The 19,090-nt window shown below is 37.2% G+C and overlaps 1 protein-coding gene across 37 annotated transcripts in view; it reads right to left on the bottom strand.

The window, feature by feature from the left end:
• Positions 1-19,090, bottom strand: part of NRCAM (neuronal cell adhesion molecule) — a 74,526-nt gene that overhangs the window by 41,845 nt on the left and 13,591 nt on the right. For 25 of the 37 annotated variants that reach the window (XM_049813904.1, XM_049813894.1, XM_049813898.1 and 22 more), the window contains 9 exons: positions 18,779-18,963; positions 17,203-17,334; positions 5,906-6,049; positions 4,814-4,925; positions 4,310-4,476; positions 4,079-4,226; positions 3,403-3,527; positions 2,493-2,522; positions 986-1,087 (listed from right to left, as the gene is read on the bottom strand). In XM_049813904.1, coding sequence (XP_049669861.1) covers positions 986-1,087; positions 2,493-2,522; positions 3,403-3,527; positions 4,079-4,226; positions 4,310-4,476; positions 4,814-4,925; positions 5,906-6,049; positions 17,203-17,334; positions 18,779-18,963 — 1,145 coding nt within the window. The remainder of the gene's footprint in view (positions 1-985; positions 1,088-2,492; positions 2,523-3,402; positions 3,528-4,078; positions 4,227-4,309; positions 4,477-4,813; positions 4,926-5,905; positions 6,050-17,202; positions 17,335-18,778; positions 18,964-19,090) is intronic. The other 12 variants (XM_049813896.1, XM_049813897.1, XM_049813903.1 and 9 more) reach the window with 1 other exon arrangement.

The raw sequence follows: 19,090 nt of genomic DNA, 5'->3' as shown, positions 1-19,090 counted from the left end.
ATCAAAATCTTTGATGTGTTCTGAAATCTGTGAAATTCTGTTTTTACAAAAATTCCTTTCCAGATGCTTGATCCTTATGGTTTGTGTTCAGTGTTGATACTGACCAGTATCAGACCCCGGAAAGCAACACTCGATAAGTCAGCCCAACTCATTCATTCCAAATATAACACGTACACTGGTCTTGGTAACTTGTAGCAGTTATTAACTAAAAATACACTGCATAAATAATTAAGTAATTACATTAAGTTGCTCATAATGAAAAAGCTGCCCAAACAAATCTTTCTGATCCTATTATTTTTTGGAAAACAAACAGTAAGGTCCTTCTTCCTTCCTCTTAAATTCCCCCTCCACCCTCTCTGCTCAGTATAAGCAAGAGTATCTTTCATCATGTTCTGCTGGGAGGAAAAATAGCATTTAAGATCAATTTCCTGTCTCAGAAGTCTATAGATGTTTATTTTCTCTGTCTTACGGACATGCTTTATTTCCTCAACTGTCTGGACTAGAAAAAAAACCAAAAAAATATCTGCCTTATATTTTCATGAAGAATAAGCTTCTATTATCAGTAGTGATGGATAATCCTTAAAGACATTGGTATTGATGCTATCTCAAATTCACAGGAATTACAAAAGAGTTAATGCAAGATGTTAGTAGCTCTCTCCTTCAGAAGCATACAAGTCTACTCTCTACATATTCATAAGACTGGACCTTGTGAGACAGAGCTCCTATCAGTATCAACTTCTACATTAACTAGCACAGGTTTTTGGATCAAAAGCCCAGCTTTTTAGGGCAGTAAAAAAGTCTTTCTGCTTGGTTGTACAGTAGATGACATTCAGTGAATTTTTGTTATGTAAATAAATGGCAACTGTAGAGAATGAATTTACCATTCTTCCATGCTGCACAGAAAATTTATCTCAGAAGTCTTTGGAATCTGAGACCAGTTAACGTAATGCTGTTAACGTAATGCAATAGATACAAACAAACATACTTGTGATGGGACTGTTATTTTCGTCTCCTGGTATCCATGAGAGTTCAACGCTTCTTTCTAGCTGACCTGTCAATTCCAAGTCAAAGGGTGGATTTGGCCGAGCTGTAAATCAAATGAACACAAAGTAAATAATCACACCAGAATAAGTAGTTTCATCTTTGAAAAAAATCTTTAACAGACCAATCAAAAGAATTCCACAAATACAGCAGGGCAGATCTGCTCACTTAATGTAAGCATGACTTAATAACCATTAGCATGCAATTGTTACAAAATGGAGATAAAATGGAGAACTGAGGTATCTGGAAACTTCTATACATTAACAAGAATCCAAATCTGATTTTATCTACATCTGATTGCACGGTGATATAAAAACGTAATTGGATGCAACAAATTATGAAATGCGTGTTTAGTTTATCTTTGAATGATTATGGGTGGTTATCTATTGTAACTAGAAATATTTAATACAACATGGAAAATAAAGAAGCATTCACATCAAAGAAACTTTTCTAGAATCACTACAAATATTTTGCATGTGAATCCAAAACAAGTATAGTTCAAATAGAAACTAATTGCAAGTTACCAAGTAATTTATTTTTTGCTGTACTTTTAAAAAATCCTGAAATACCATGCAAGTTGTTAATACACATCCTTATAATGCATAAAGATGTAAATGTCCATTCCAAATTGCTGAAAATAATTCATTATATGATTTGTTACACAAAAATCAAGACTAATGAGCAGGTTCATTTAAGAATACGTAAGCATTTTCACTGAATGTGATAAGATTTACATAAAAGTGCTTAAGACGCTTGTACTTGAAAGAGGTTTAGGCATATTATATTGCATTTTAAAACCCAAATTCAGAAAAAATTCTATCAAATTAAAGGCTGTATACTGTCATATTTAAGACTGTACCCGACTGACAGATTTCTGGGGAAATTTCAGATTTAATTTTAAAATCCTTATTAGTAATTTCATCAGTCATAAACCAAACTGGTCAATACGGTCCTGTCCATCTTATGAGTGAAGTAAAAAGAAGACGAACTATGAAATAAAGTACACCAGGCCTACAAAGCTGTCATCACAAGCAATGTACAAACATACCGTAATTTGGTTGGTGCAAGTTCTTTGATAGTGAATTAGCTTTCAATGAACAATTGGATTTACCTTTTTGTCTTTCATTTATTATATAACTAATTTGCATTACAGTGTACTGTATGACAAAAACATTATCACACTGTAACCAAACTTAATTTAAAATAATTTATCTCTGAAAATCATTTATTCCCTAAAATACAAAGCAGCCTGCACTGTAAAATTCCAAAGTCCAGTACTCCAGTAATGAAGCAGTTGGTAAAATGGGATGAAACCACACACACACACGCACGCGCACACACACACAAACACAGGAAAAAGGGAAAAAAAGAAAAGATGTTGCACTTCGCAATAGGCAAATGAGAAATATATCTGGCAGATGAGGTAGAAAGAGAACTTCATATTAGTTTACCGTAAATGATAGCTGGAGTTGGGGGAGCAGCTGCAAAGAACATTAATATAAAGGATTTAATCAGTTAGTAGCCAAAGAAACAGAATACTGTAGGTAGTTAAAGACTATAATTATTAGAGCCAAAGAAAAGTTAACTTATTTAGAGTAAATGGTTGATTTTAAATAACACATTGATAATTTTTCATTGAAAAGTTATAAAAGTATTCTTGAATATTTTATCCATTTTTAAAATAAGGATAGATCAAGAAAACAAAGTAAGTAATCTTATAAAAACTTTTAAATAAGTACTAGACATTTGGTGTATGTCATTGCTGGATAGGCATAAGATCACAACACAATTTTAAAACACAAGCATACTTGACTTTGCATCTCAGCTTGAACTCGGGTAAGAATCATTTAGGACATCTACTTAAAACTTTATTACAAATTGGGAGAAGGAGCAAAGTAATATATTTTACAACAATCTGCAATCACAGAAACTTCACAGAGAGAACTAATTTAAAAAGAAAATCCTTGAAAAGTCATACAACTAAGCATGCTCAGTTGTTCTGAAGCATAATTTAGCTGCAAAAGAGATTCCTGAAATAACATGTTTATGTTCAAATACTCTGCAATATGTAACCTACTCTGTTAGCTCAGATGTGATCCAAAGAAAAACCTATACAGCATGAAACTGAACGTGTCCTGTAGCTACTGGACACTTTTGTAAGTAGCTGATTCAAAGGCAAACTTTAGGGTAAGACTCTATTTTTAAAGAACTGAAACACATTTATAGGTAGGTGACATTTCCTTTGTCCTGTCCTAGAAACCAAAACTATGTTTGTGCTTTTCATTTTAAATCTAATACTGGTTTCATACTTAACAGTAGTTAAACACAGTTCTGCTATCATAAAGTTGAGAGTATTCTTACCAACAACAGTAAGCACAGCACTTGCTGAAACACTGTCCAGAGTAGTATTAACTATGCAAGTGTATGTTCCATCATCTTTATCAGTTACATTCATAATGGTCAAGTTGTCTTTACCAACTAGAAACCTGTAAATACAATAGATTCAGCCACTGATTTTTCAATAACTGGTACTGTTATAAGAAACTTGTAATAAGACATTACCAAATCCCATATACTTGTGTATTTCAGCAAACATCTAGACAGCAATGTAAGCTATGGGACTATGACAGCCTTTTCTACATTGCTCTTGACCATCTCCCCAAAGTAACTGTCTATCTTAATGTGCTTTTATTTCCAAATATACTCAAACAACTTTTAATTATCTATGATCCAGAGGAAAATGGTCTTCCATTATCCGTTTGGCTTCTTATGCCAGTTATCTTCTCCTTACAATTGATATACATGGTAATTGTGCACCATTAAAAATTTTTACATCTCATGTTATTTTGAATTCCATCTTAATTTTTTCACCACACTAGGTAAGTCCTTTAGTCACCAAATATGGGGTAGTGGTGAAATTTATCAGTCTTCATTGGAAAATGTCAATAGGTCAAGATGTTCCTTTCAAAGATAAGGAAAAGGAGCAGACAAAAGAAACTAGAAAATTAAAAATAAAGGAAAATTATTTTGTCCATACCTTTCATCATCTGGCAGTTCATCATTGTCCTTCAACCATATAACTGTTGGTAATAAGGTAAAATCATGTTTTATTATACACTCAAATGAAACTTGGCCATATCTCTGAATCACTTTGTATTCTGGCTGTTTAATTATCATTGTTGGATCTGAAATTTAAAATGACTATTAGATATTTAGAAAGTCTGAAATTCTATACTAACCTGTGATGAAAGAATGATTCGTTTCTTACCTTTAACTTCCAATCGCACCTCATTTTGTATCTTTCCTAATTCATTCCTTGCTACACATGTGTATGTACCAGTACTATCCTTTTGAGCCACGGGAATTTCCAAGGTTCCATTATCATGGAAAACATATTCATCTCCACGCAAGATGCTACCTTTCACTCCCTTAAACCTTTACATAAAGAGTCATATTATTACCCAACATCATAGTTAAATTATGTTGTATTTTATCATCAGAAAATGCAAACTTGGGACTGCCACATTAGAAAATACAGACAGAATCACATAATGAAATTTAAAATTGACTCTGTAGGGATAACTTAACTGTTGTTATGTTAAGTATATGTATATGTAATGCTGTATTAGCATATTATAATCAGCATATATTTAAAAATACACTATCTTTAAATTGTAAATAGAGTAAAAATAGTTGTAAAGCTTTAAACGTTTGCTTCCATAGATATAACTGGTTCCTTTTACATAACTTAAGCACAACATATATAGCTTACCATTCAATTTCAGGCTTAGGTGAACCAAAATAAGCACAGTCTAGCAATGCAGGACTATCTGCGATGACTTGATACAGTTTATTAGCAGGGGTTAGAATTCTTGGTGGCTCAGCTGAAAAGACAAAGATATCTGGATATAGATATAAAGATGCAACTACAAAATACTAAGACATCAAGAATGGCCTAAAGAACTGTATGTTAACATCCTTCTCTGAAGTGATTTCTGGTCTCAGTCTAGGTCCAAATACATTCTACTGCCGGTAGCCTGAGGAAATGTTAATGTAGGATAATTATCTTGTGAAAAACAAATGCTTCTTCCCTGTTTACAAGTAATAGGGATGGGCACCAAAGGCAATGATCTCAATTGGAAAATTTAAATCATAATATACTTCAAGAGAAAATCCTGGGAACAGACTCAACTACATAATTCCAAACAAACCTGCAGGCAAAAAGAAGTTATGATGTATTTTTGGTGAAACACCCATTTAATTTAAAAGACAATGTCTCTCAATCAAAAGATCTGCCAGTTCCTGCAGGAAAGTCTTTCAAAGCCATTCTGCCTAGGGTTTCACTACTAGCTTTGTTAAATTCAGTGAGAAAAATTAGAGAGGCCACAATATCTTCTAAGTAGAAACACATTCTTGGGAGGCCTTCAGGACAAATGCATTATCATGTCCCCTTGCAACAGATACGTAATCTCTAAACTGCTAACTGATCCAAAACATCCACAAACAATGAAAGTGTACTGAAACATACTAACTTCAGGAATATTAATAAGGCAGGAACCTTATTTGTTATGCTTCCATTTGCTTGATTTACATAAACAAAGTGATAAAATTTTTTCCAAGTTTTCTCCAGCTTTTACAACCATCCTTCTCACTCAGGAATAGTGAAAATGAAATTCAGGAATATCCTACAAAAACCAAGGTATGGTTTTTGTATCCCACAAAAAGCCTTGCCTTTTACAGGGCTCAGGAAATACATCCATTCCCACTGAAGACTTCAAGCAAGGCTTGAGCATCCAATCCATGTAGTAGCAGGAGACAACTGAATACACAAGAAAACTTAAAAATATTAAAATCTGTTTCTTACCCAGAACATTCACAAATGCATTTGCTAGCAAATATCCATATTCATTAGAAGCATTGCACTGATAGACAGCACTTGACCTTTCTTGCACATGTGAGAAAATAATGGTATCGCCATCTACCTTTCTGCTAGGATCTTCTGGGGCAACTGTTGGTGTAAAGAAAAAAAAAATAATTGCTTTTCCTAAACAGCTGTTGGATGATATGTTTCATACTTCTGAAAAGAAGAAACAATTTGAAAGACCAGCATGTGCTTTTTTCTATTTTCCTGGGTGACTGTTTAGTGGTTAAGATGTGAACTTCAATACGACTAAGGAAGTTCTTCCAATTCTACAAATATTTAACTCAAAATGGTAGAGTTCCCATTTTTTGAGGGTTTTTGTTTGTTTGTTTTTCAAAGAAGTGAAGCTGAGATCATATTTTACGTGCAATACAGAGGAAAAATACTGACATAACAAGATTCAGGCAAATACAGACAACATCTAGACAAATAAGAAAATATTTCTGAATGTCAAAGGAAAACACTGTTAGAATGACACAGTCCTCTGTGACTTAAAAGTTTGAGCTTTTCAAATCGATTTTTATACCAGAAATAATTCTCCAAATATAAAAATAGCCTTACTCAATTGAAAACTGTCTCAGAGTAAAGCATAATCAGTTCTTTCACACAAAAATCAAGTCTTCACAAGAGCACTGATAGTAATTCAGTAGGTGGCACTCTTTCCATTATGTAAGGATTATACAATGCCATTTCCTCAACTGTTCTGTAGTAGCCTAAGCTGTCAAAAAGCCCTTGCATCCCAGAAGGGTCAAGAATATAACTGAAAAAAAATATTCTAATGTATTACTGAAGAATAATAGCCGTCAGTTATGATACAACTGGATGGAATCATAGAGGTACAATGGAGAAAAATTTAGCTTGTAACACCGCACTGCATAAAAATGCAAACTATAGTTTAATATTTTAAGCAAATATTAAATAAAAACAGATCAATGTATTATTAATAATGAAACTGGTAACATTATTGACATACTAATATGAAAAATAAATGCCTATATGCATAAATAAAAGCATCACAGTTTGGTTGCATCATCAAAATTGACACCCTTATACTTTATTGGAGCTTGAGAAAGTAATTATATTTGTGGAAGACATTTTCACATAAAATAATTTCTCATGTCTCTAGATTCATAGAAAAGATCAATTAACTAAATTAACATCTATTTTCTGTAAGTGGCAAAACCTTTTGATTCAGACAATACCTCAGTACTCAGCTGCAAAGAAAATGGAGAAATTTCTCCTACAACTTCTCAAATCTACTGAAGTTTCTATTACTGAATTCTCTAAGAGAGAAGACACCAGATAAAGGGGACCACAGTTCTGTGTTCCTGCTTATGGGTATTTCCATCTTGGGTGAACTCTAAGGCCATTTTGCATGCGAAGTAACTACATCAATTTCCAAACAGATGCCTGAAGAACATTTTTAACTCTTCTGTTGCTCTGAGTTCAAATCAACATCACAAATTCAAAAATTTCAGAAAGGAAGAATAAGGTACTACTGGAATTTTAAATGTTTATTCTCTAGACTTCTGGATTGCTGGCACTTATTTTTCTCCTCTTTCGCTTTACTTCCCATTCTATGTAAATGTCATTTTCATTAAAAGATTGACGGGCTGAAAATAGACGGAGCAGGTGAGCAGCCCAGCAGGCAGGCCAGTCAGCAGTGAGAAGTGGTCTGTTTCTGCATACAAATCGCCGTTAAATGGAAAATACCTACAACCGCCCTCCCAGGAGGTAGGAGATCTGCCCACGGCCGTTCCAATCACAGCTAGTTCCTGCCCCGGGCTCTCGGCTCCCCTCCACTCCTGCCCTCTGAATCCTGCAGCATTTTCTGCACACAGCCAGATCTTTAACGGGTGCACAGACTCCCCCCCTCACACACACTCCCATAGGTAATACCTTACAGGCAGATCTCAGAGAGATGGAAGCCATTAGTTCAATCCTCTGTGACTGAAGAAGGAGATGGGTCTTAAAAGAATGATCTAACCATTAAATTATCATAGAAAAAGAAGGGTAGCATCTTTCCTTCCCACTGCTTTTTAAGAAAGAAAAAAAAAAAAAAAAAAAAAGAGAGAGAACCTTCTTCAGTTATTCAAAGGAAAGAAGGCAGGTGTCTGTTCTCAGAAAATGGCTTCAAGCTGTGGGTCCCAAGAGGAAAAAAAAAAAAAAACCACAGAGGAAAGCATCAGGTTAGTAAGTGCTTCCTTTTGACTAGTCTAGCCACTTGCATGCTGAAGGGCAGCGATTTTAGAAAGCTCCCTGTTGAGACTGGCATCCATTCAACAGTCTGTCTTCTCACACGCCTCATCCTCCCACGCAACGCCAACAGAACCTACACGGCCTTGCCCATGTACTACACTGTTTTGCAGGGCCGGGCCCTGAAAGTTAGATGCTCTATCATCCGGCTGCTTTAATGATCTTAAGCACCCACTGCAGCACTCACACACACACACAGAATCATTGAGGCTAGAAGGGGCCTCTGAAGGTCACCTGGCCCAGTCCTCTGCTCAAGCAGGGCCACCTAAGAGCCAGTTGCCCAGGACGGCGTCCAGACAGGGGAAGGATCGCTTCCCTTGACCTGCTGACAATACTTTTGTCTAGTGTAGCCCAGGATAACGTTAGCCTCTGCCACAAGGGCACGTTGCTGGCTCATGGTCAACTTGGTGTCCACCAGGACAGCCCAAGTCCTTTTCTGCTAAGCTGCTATGCAGCTGGGTAGCCCCCAGCACGTACTGGTGCATGGGGCTGTTCCTCCTTGGGTGCCGGACTTTGCACTTCCCCTTGCTGAACTTTATGAGGTTCTTGTCAGCCCATTTCTCCAACCTGTTGAGATCCCTCTGGATGGTAGCACGACCCCCTGGTGTATCAGCCACTCCTCTCAGTTTTGTGTCATCACCAAACTTGCTGAGGGTATGCTCTGCCCCATCGTCCACATCGTTAACAAAGATGTTAAACGGGACTGACCCCTGGGGTACGTTGCTAGCTTCTGGCCTCTAACTAGGCTTTGTGCCACTGATCGCCACTCTCTGCGACCAGCCATTCAGCCATCTTTCCTATCCACCTCACTGTCTGCCCATCCAACCCATACATCAACAGCTTGTCTATGAAGATCTTATGGGAGACAGAGTCAAAGGCCTCACTGAAGTCCAGGCAGACAATATCCACTACTCTTCCCCTCACCTACCAGGCCAGTCATGTCATCATAGAAATGCATCAAGCTGGTCAAGCATGACTTCCCCTTGGTGAAGCCACACTAACTACTCCTGATGGTTTCTTTGTCCTTAACGTGCCTGGAAAGGGTTTCCAGAATTAGCTGCTCCACCAGCCTTCCAGGGATCAAGGTGAGGCTGACCAGCTTGCAGTTCCCTGGGTTCTCCTTCTTGCTTTTCTTCAAGATAGGAGTAACATTTGCTTTCCTCCAGTCTTCAGGCACTTCTCGCAGTTACCATGACCAAAGATTATCGAGAGTGGCCTGGCAGTGACATCTGCCATCTCCTTCAGCACTTTGTGGGTGCATCCCATCCGGGCCCATGGAGTTACGTATGTCCAGTTTGCTTAGGTATTCCCTCACCAAGGGTACATCTCGTTCCAGCCTTTCTCCCTGGTCTCTGGGAGCTGGGAGTCCTGAAGGTCAGTCTTGCTAGTAAAGACTGAGGCAAAGAAGGCATGCACTACTTCAGCCCTTTTCATGTCCATTTTTTTTTCTTTCTCTGGGGAAAGAGAGAGATGGCAGGGCCACTCAAGCACTGCTTGTTTGCCTTTATGAGGATGCTGGTCGCATTACAAGATAGCTGCACGAGAAGGAGAAAATGCTTTTGACATGTTTGACAAATCTGAATTTGGCACTGATAGGCAAAATAGCAAAGAATTACATAATGCTTAAAATGGGTTTGTAAAATCGGGATAATGAATGACGAGGACTTGCTATAGGAGTTCTGCTACTGTAACAGACAGTTGAGCATGTGCCCTGTAACAGTCAACATTTACTCTCAATAAGATTGAGTCTCAGCTTATGAATGTGTTTATATGCTTTCTGGGCAAGGACTCAACTGCCTGGTTTCACCTAATTTTTCCATCACTTTGTACAATAAGACAGCTCCTTGACTCTACAGCCATGCACAGCATATTCCTGTAGAGAGAAGGTATAGCCTCCATCAGATACATTTGTCACAGTCATCAGCACCCTGGAATATCTTCTGTTCATCTGAATGCATACTTCCATCTGTTTCATAAACTTCAGAAAGCCAAGCAATTACTTTTGTTAGTATGTTTAAATAACCACTATGGCACCATTATTACTTTTTCCTGGAAGAAAGAGACAGAATGAAATGTGCTCTCTGAACAGAAGCAGTAAAAACACAGTATTATGCTTAAAACTGGAAGGAAAAAAATCCAGATTTTGTTGAGATGTTTTATCCTTTCCTGTTGAAGTAGTTCATTTTCCCTATCAATTTTCATTGCTGGTCAATGTGCATTTATGCAAATTCAGGAAGCTAAACGCAATGAAGAACAGAACAACTGTCAACTGATGATGCAGTATATAATATAATGTTATCAGTCCAAATAAGTGATACAAACTTCAGCCTCATCTGTAAGAAAGATATGTATTTTGGGCAGAAAATTATTAAGACATGAAATTGGTCTAATGACTTTAAATTCTTTAGCTCAGATCTTTAAACTCTGTGTAAAATTGGGGGAAAACATCCATTGCTTGGAGTTGTGGGGTTTTTTAACTCAAACATAAAAAGAAATTTTTTATCATGAGGGTGGTCAGACCCTGAAACAGGATGTCCTTGGAGATGATCAAAATCTGCCTGAACACAGTCCTGATCAACCAGATGCAGATAACACCCTACTTTGAGCGGGCAGGTTGGACTAGATGTTCCTTTCACCCTCAACTATGCTGTGATATTGTGGTTTTAAAAAACCTAACAAACAATGTAGATTGAAAATAATTCACTGGGAAGGGGGTATATACCTTTGATTGTGATTCTGTAATTTGTTATTGTTTAAAAAAGCTAATAATGTAAAAATCATCTTTCCTTATATTGTTACCACATTCTGAAATACAACGAAGTGAGTATGAGATCCAGCTGACATGTGAAGTTCTCAGCTCTGCTAACTCAGCCTCCAGGTCCCAGAGGGCACTGAACTAGGGTGGGTTTTGTTGCCTGAGCAGTATGATATAACCTAAGGGAGTATATATTTTTTCCCAGAAGCATGTTACGGATTACAATCATAGTTTGTAGGATATGTGAGTACTAACTGTTTCTATTCTATAGCGCAAATGCTGATGTCATCATCAGATGTTGTACTAGAGATTCCTTCTGGCTGAAAACAAGCTGGAAAAAAAGGGGCAAAATTACTTGCCTGCTTTTCCATGTACCAATGAGAACACATACATCTTTGGCACGTGTAAGAGCCAAAGGTAATCTTACCTAGATCAGTAAAATGTCACAGAAAAACACAGTGAAAGCAGAGAATAATTTCTCTTTATAAAAGAGCAGAAATATTCATTACTGTCTTTATGTGCCTGCATCTTCTTTAGCAAATCAAAGTTGTGATTCAGAAGTAATCAGTCCCGCTATGCATTCACAGTGACTACGTATGATTGTTAGAAAACAAATGTAATAACACAAAGTCTGTTGTTTAACTGTTACAGTGCTTAGTCACTTATTTCTTTAATAAAGCTGAGCTATCATTTAGCATCAATAGCAGAATATTAGTTTCTCAGAGAAGCTGAGACAATTATTTAATTTACATTTTGTGACGGATGCGCTCCTCCTGTTTGAACTAACTGAACTTTGGTGCAGGCAGGTGCTCAGTAAGTAGGCCTAATCAAAGTTAATCCTATTGTGTGAGGCTATCAGTGAAGACAGCATCAAACCCCCAAAAGCAGTTTGGCTGGAGACTGGGCTGATAAACGGCCAAAACTGCATTAACACAGCAGAAAACCTGACTACAAATCAATGACTTTGCACTATAAATATCTGGAGCCATGACGGCCCGTTGAGCTCTCCCTCCATAGTAGCTGGCTGCGCAGTGGTCATCTCCCCTTGAGAAGGGACACCTCTCAAGGTTACCCCTCCAGGCTGCGAGATCCCTTACCTGACACCAGACATCAAACGGTTGGTAAGTGACATTGTTTTGCATGCATGTAACATTTAAGATACTTATAGTAAGCTTTCGCAATAATCTTTGTATCCCATACTAACTTTAAGTGTAGTAGAGTACTGATGGCCAATCCATCTGTACTTATCAAATATTTTACATACATAAATTTACTGATTAGAACTCAATAAAGTAACTACTAGATCAGATATGAGTGATCTCTGACGCCTCTTCTGCAAGAGATTTTTATGCCGAACATTTGTTGTTGTAGTTCTACTATTACTATAATTCTGACCTTAAGATTATGCACAAATAATAGTGAATGTAAATGGGACCATGAGATCAGTACTTGCTCTTAAGCCATGATTTTCAACAACTCAAACTTCAGTGATAGCTTTGAAGACCCTGTTAGTGTGGAAATATATGAGGAAAGCAAAGACAGAAGGTTAGGTGCTTTTCTCCTGATATGAATGTAGAAACATATGGTCCTTGTATAGTGGTGCTCATGTATGCTTTTAAAGTTCTGACAGGATCACAGGATCATCTGTATTATGGTAACTTTCGCTAGAAGTATCCTATCTTTCTTCTTGACGTGCTTATTCTTCTAAAAACTCATATTCCTGAATAATTTATGAATATGGTAACCATTTTCAAAGCTAGAAAAGTCTCTCTGTGCTTAAAACTAACTACAATTGAATGACTGAAATGGGATATTTTTTTTAAGAATTATTTGTACAATTTTGGACATCTATTAGCTTATGACTACAGGAGAATGTGATAGAACCAGGACTCAACATTATCAACCAACCAGCCAAGAAAAATGGGAGGAACATCCAGTGTGTAGTCATCGAGATGGCCTGATAAGAAGATATGTCCCATATGGAGGGACCTCCTAGTTTTCTGTAGATCATAAATCACACAGTCTATGAATGAGCATCCAGTTAACATTCCTCTGGCTGTAGCTGACTTTCCTCATAACATCTGAAAGCCCAAATCAGAGGCTATTATGAAAGACAGATCTGTTCTCTCACATCTCTGATCATATTGACTGAATACCATATTACGTATTTAGAGAATGTTATGTGACTGGAATCCTTTTTTCTTCTTTTTTTTTTTTTTGGGGGGGGGGGGGGGGTGTGCGGCTGGAAGCTATGCTTTCGGAGTTGAACACAGAACTGGTAGTGAAATACCAAGGGTGGGCAGTATAGTGCATCACTTGAGAACTGATAGGGTCAAACCAAGACTGAACCCAAGCAAGAAAACCAAGAAACTCAAGTAATCCAGTTTTGCTTCACTCTGCCTCTTACAGTGAACTTACAAAGACTTAATTCTGGAAGAGATGGGACACGGAAGAAGATGCCCTTTTGCTTTCCTTACCGAGCTCACTTGCTTCTCAGCAAAATATTTTCCTGTGAACATTGAAATCCTTTTTTCCAAGTTTCTGATTCTGATAGCATTATTACCTGCAAAGGGACAGCAGGCTATTACCTGCACTAGCCATGACCATCCTTTATCTTGTGCAGAATAAAAAAACCTGATTATCAAAGGTTTTCATATCTGCTGCAGCTCCTACACCAGATGCACAGTTCCAACACAATGACAGCAGAAGCGGTGGAGAAATGTCTGCCCTGGCAGTCCTCTCCTCTCCAAGACTGAACTCCTCAGGGCATCAGAGTCCAGCAGGACTTCTCCTCACCCTCCCATGGCTGTGGTGAACAGCTTGTGTGTGTACTCACAGAGAACATGATGGATGACAAATCTCTGAGCCAGGGATTATCAAGGCCTTTCACGAAGGAAATCTAAGGGCTAATGTTTCTCCCTTCAATCTGATTACTAATGGAGACTAACTAAAACCTAAGATTCAATGTGAAATGTGATATAAACAAGTGAAGAACACGTTGAAAGAAGATAAACAGTGCCTTTCAGGGCACTACTTTGTATAAATCTAAGTGTGTGTATTTAATATTTAATAGCTCATCATGAACTATAAACCACTGAACCAATAAATTAGTCTTTTGTGCAGTATTTGCAATGCCTTTCTGAAGTCCAATTAAGAAAGTGCTTCCCCTTCCCAATTAATCTGGGCTGTTACTTTCTTAAAAGTTGAGATACTTCATGCATGGTTTCCCTTTTGTAAAACCATGCTGAATATCTAAGCAGTAAAACACAATGGATTATGCAGCGGTATAAATAATGCAGATCTTGAGTGTTAATTGAAGCACAAGGCAAGGCAGAGTCATGGACTGAACTTTCAATTGCTACTTGCCAAAGTAATTCTAATTGACCTCAACGGGACTGTGCATGTGAGTTCAAATTACTCTTGTGAGTAAATATTAGGAGGTTAGGTCCTTATCACTGTAGCATGTCTGAAGCAGCTTTCTTTTCAGACATGCTGGAGTTCTTTTAAGCATTATTATTGAAGAAAATTAATTAAAATATTTCAAAGAAACCCAAAATCTTCCTTTAAATATATCTTCTTACTCTAAGTAATATAATCTAGAACAAAATTTACACCATTGCTTTTTTTCCCCATAGGTGCTTAAGATACACTACATTTTCCTTTATTCTTCCCTTTTCCCTATTGGTATTTAAGCCTCAACCTTTGGCTGAGATATGGACGAATGGTTCTTTCTTCAATATTCCCCCTTCCTTGTCTGACTCTATTATGGAAAAACAAAACCGGAAGAATTAAGCATCTCCCAGTTGCGCTTTCCAATAGAAAATTAAAGTATTGCAAACAGATTACTGGGCCACAGGAGGCACATTGTGGGATATATGATGACAGCAGTCTTTGAAATTCAAATGTAGCTCTTTTTCTTTGAAATCCTGCCACGGGTGTAGCTCTCTCAGCACTGCCCTGAAGCTGAAACAGCTGCTTTAGTTTCCTTTTACAGTGATTTACTAATCATTCAGTTGGAAGGAGAGGGGCTCAATTTTATAATTTAGTAACAAGTGAACAAAAAGGCACACTGTACTTGGTAGTTTCCAGACCAGCTTTTGATAACTCAGAATAATACAAAATCACAAGAATCTTAAGAACTGCACTTTCTGTGATCACGATGCTTCTCTTTCTTAAACGCCCTGACAGACTCAGTGTACTGGAGCATCCATAGAACTTGCACTTAAATATTTAAGGTGGATAAAACTTCAGCTTTTCTCAGCAGTGAAAGTGACCTTTAACATAAGGCTGATCTACCCAGTCATTTATTTCCTGTGTTCTGTTCTGTTTGGTTTTTTTTGTGGTTTTTTTCCCTACTGAGGTTGAGTGGGTAATTTAATTAAAGTCTCTTAATTTTTACTGAGTTCCCTTCAATAACACTCCAGTACTGATTCCTCAAGGACAGCCAGCCAATATAAGCTGCCCTCGTATTTGGGAAGTTTGGTGGCATCCTGCAGCTGCTTCTGAACACTCTCTGTTTCTTAATGTTTTACTGCTATCCTGCAAGAATGCAGAACACATCATTGATTTCTGGAAAATGTACTTGTCCGTCATTTGAACAGCATGCCCTACAGCTTTGACAAGGAAGCAGTGTGAGGCAAAGGTTGAATCTCATAGCCAGGTGAAAAAAAATTTTACTAGTCAGGAGGCCTGAAAAGAAGAGTTAAACTATCAGGACAGCAGGATAAAAATCTCCTCAAAACAAACCAAAAACCTTAATGGTAACTATAAAGAAAATAGTAAGGAAGATGAGATGACCAAAAACCCAGAAAGGAAAGAACAGGACAGGTACCAAACTTTGATTATAAGGCACACGTTATTATATATTTAGGTACACTATATACAATACAAAATTACAGTGATATTTTCCTGTTTTCCTGTAATACCATTGTTTGATGAGATGGTTAATGTCAGCTTATACTTATTTAATGAATGGAAACTTTTCATTTTAGATTTCAGACTAGACATCTCAACTTACATTTAATTAGGATTCCTGAAACAGGTTCTTTGCTAAATATTTCTGTTTCAATATATACCCTAATTTTTCCCTCCAAAGGTGCATATTTTTCCCTCCAGTTCAGTTTAATCTCTCTTGTATCCCAAATATTTTGAATATATCTAATGAGGGTTCTCATTTACCTGTTGCTACTTCCTAGATTCTCACTGCAGAGAATCCTCCTCCATGTCCCTAACTCCGTGATATTTACTTCCTCAACAGACTTAAACATCTCCTGAAACTCCTGAAAGTTACACTGTCATACTTTCAATAGGTCAGCACAGACCAGTATTTCAGAGTAATTATCTCTCATGATTCGACAGGGTAAATTGTCTGGTTTTATAATATCATTTTGTGAAAGAGGAAGGATAAAGGCAGAAGAACCAAGTGTGATTTTCCGGTACAGGCTATGCCGAGTGCAAACCCAACAGACAATGGCACCGCAGTGTCCTCCAGCAAGTTCTTCCCAAGTAAAGTTGTGCTATATATAGCAGCTATCTTGTGTCTGTCGCATTGTAAGTCATAACACTGCAACAATTAAGAGACTCAATCACCAATTCATGGTTGCTTTTCTTATCTATGTGCACAGAAACAGCTGTTTCACTGCCTTAGGGGTCCCTTTTCTTTGACACCTACTTGGCACAAGCTGTTTGCCAGGCACTTGCTGACGCATTCAGTCAGTTTTGCTGCTCCTGCTTTTTAGTACTGAAGCCTGGAAGACTCAAACATACTCTAAGCTGAAAATCCTGCAAAAGTGCTCTGTACATCCACAGATGTAGGAGTTGACTTCTTGTCACCTTTACAATTCCTAGACAAAATCAGCGTTGCAGTGGGGTGGCAAAGGAGAGATCTAGAAAACACAAATGCCGTGGCAACACAATGGTAAAAATTACACCCCTGTCAAAGGGGCATGGTGCACTTTTGTTACCGTGGCTCCACTTCCACAAGGACACTACCAGCAGAACACCAGACAGAATAACCAGGAGTACAGTCACAAACTTAAGTGCTCTCAAGCACATCAGAAGCACATTTTGTTGTTCCACTTTTATGAACCACAGTATTTTTATCACCTCATTTATAATTTAGTATTACCTGCCAGGCAAATACACGCTCTTCATTTATATTTTAAAAAAAATCCGGATATTCCTCATATTCTCTTACTCATCTTCCCGTTAAGGTAATTAAGAATCTTACTTGCTATGGGAACGCCATTTGCTAACCAGCTTATATTAGGCTTTGGGTTGCCATTAGCTCTGCAGATCAATGTCCCATCTTCTCCAGGAGATAACACCAAGTTTCTGGGTGCTGTTATCCAGTATGGGGCAGCTGGGGTTAGGAAGAAAAACACAAGAATTGTTTTCCAAAATTACGTACAGAAAATCATAAGGCACAGTCAAGGTAACCAGAAAATAATTCAAAGGTGTGTATAAATATAGACTTATACTGTTAATTCTTTTATTTATTTATATATATGTGTGTGTGCGCGAGAGATACTCAATGATTAACTGATAGATTATACTTTGGCTAAACTGAGCTCTTGGCTACCCACTGCATTACAATTCTGAGATAAGCAACATGAGGTTCTTTGTTTCATTTAGGGTTGCCTGCTTTGAATCTAATTTGCCTTTCCTAAAGAAAGCAAAATTTATCTGAGTATGGCATCTGCAGAGACTAGAGTGGTCTTTTGATTAATTTTGGAGATATCCATGCTCACAGTAGTTAGACTGTTAGAACGGAATTTAGGTTTTATTACGTAAAAAGATTTCATGTCAAGGGTGAAGTTTAGAAATGGCAAAATCCTCCGTCTCGCTGAATTCAATGGGTGATTGCAGAGGGGCCAGATGTTTACCTTAGACAGCTGAAAACACAGAGCGATCAAAATGGATGGAACACTGTCCTTAGCAAAAGATATTCCTCCATGTCTCTGTCTCTTACAATAACTAACCACAAATAGCATATGTTATCACATCTTGCAATTAAATTTCAGATTTTGGATTGATGGACAGATGCAAACAGAAAATTAAATTTCTGCTCTTAAAAAGGAGGTTGAATGCGATCATAAAATGATGCTGGCCTACAACAAAATAAATGGCTATTTAGCATGCAAACTAAGCACTACAGTTGATTATTTCAATGACTAATTAGCTGTCATTCCAGGTTTTTTGTTTCATGGTATTCAAAACATACTTACAATTCCTATTTGGACAAACACACTGTAAGTGTCTTTAGAACTAGTAAGACACCATCTTGAGTAAACAACATGAAGACAGAAAACCAGAAATGTCAATTAAGAGAGAAAAAAAGAAGAATATAAGACCATACAACAATAGTAAAATAAAGAAGAGAAAGAATCCGGGCTATATGAATGGAAAGCAGAAAAGATGGAGAAAATAAGAAGGAGGTGAAGAAGAGAGATGGGGAGGAAGATACAAAAACAAGGCAAAGAAGTCTAATGACAGATAATCAAAGGATCTAAAATAAATGCAGCACTAGTACATGCTAAGAAATTATTTTACTACTATTACAGTACAATGTCAATTTAGCTTTATGCTTTACAAAATAACATATTAAAAAAAGAAAAAGAGATTAGAGATAGTAAAGTACTTCCAGTGCTAGAATTCAGTCGGTTTAATGATCACTTCCTCAGATTTTTTTTTTTCTTTTTGCCATTATCATTCATGCTTTCAGCTATACTTTAGCCTAGAAAGCTTTCTTCAGTCTTGCATTATGGACACTGACAATACTACATTAAGAATTATTTTAGTATTACCTTTCACAGTTACTGAAATGACATGATGAGCAGAACCTAATATATTTCTTGCTATACATTTGTAGTTCCCAGAGTCAGCTTCAGAAACATCTATAATCTTGAGAGTTTTCTTAAAGTTTTCAAAAAATGTTCTGTTGGCTGGCAGCTCCCCACCCTCTTTAATCCAGCGTATTACTGGTGTGGGTCTGGAGAAGAAAAAGCACAGATCAAATTTAGGGACTGGAGAAAAGGAAGGTAAGAGTTCAATACATTAATTTTTGAACATATATTTTACAAATAATTATTTTAAGAGCCTTTACCCAGATTCTGGGG

Source organism: Accipiter gentilis, chromosome 11 (assembly GCF_929443795.1).
Source record: "Accipiter gentilis chromosome 11, bAccGen1.1, whole genome shotgun sequence".
Classification (NCBI taxonomy): domain Eukaryota; kingdom Metazoa; phylum Chordata; class Aves; order Accipitriformes; family Accipitridae; genus Astur; species Astur gentilis.
Note: the sequence above shows the minus strand (reverse complement) of the source record. Positions and strands in the feature narration are given on the sequence as shown.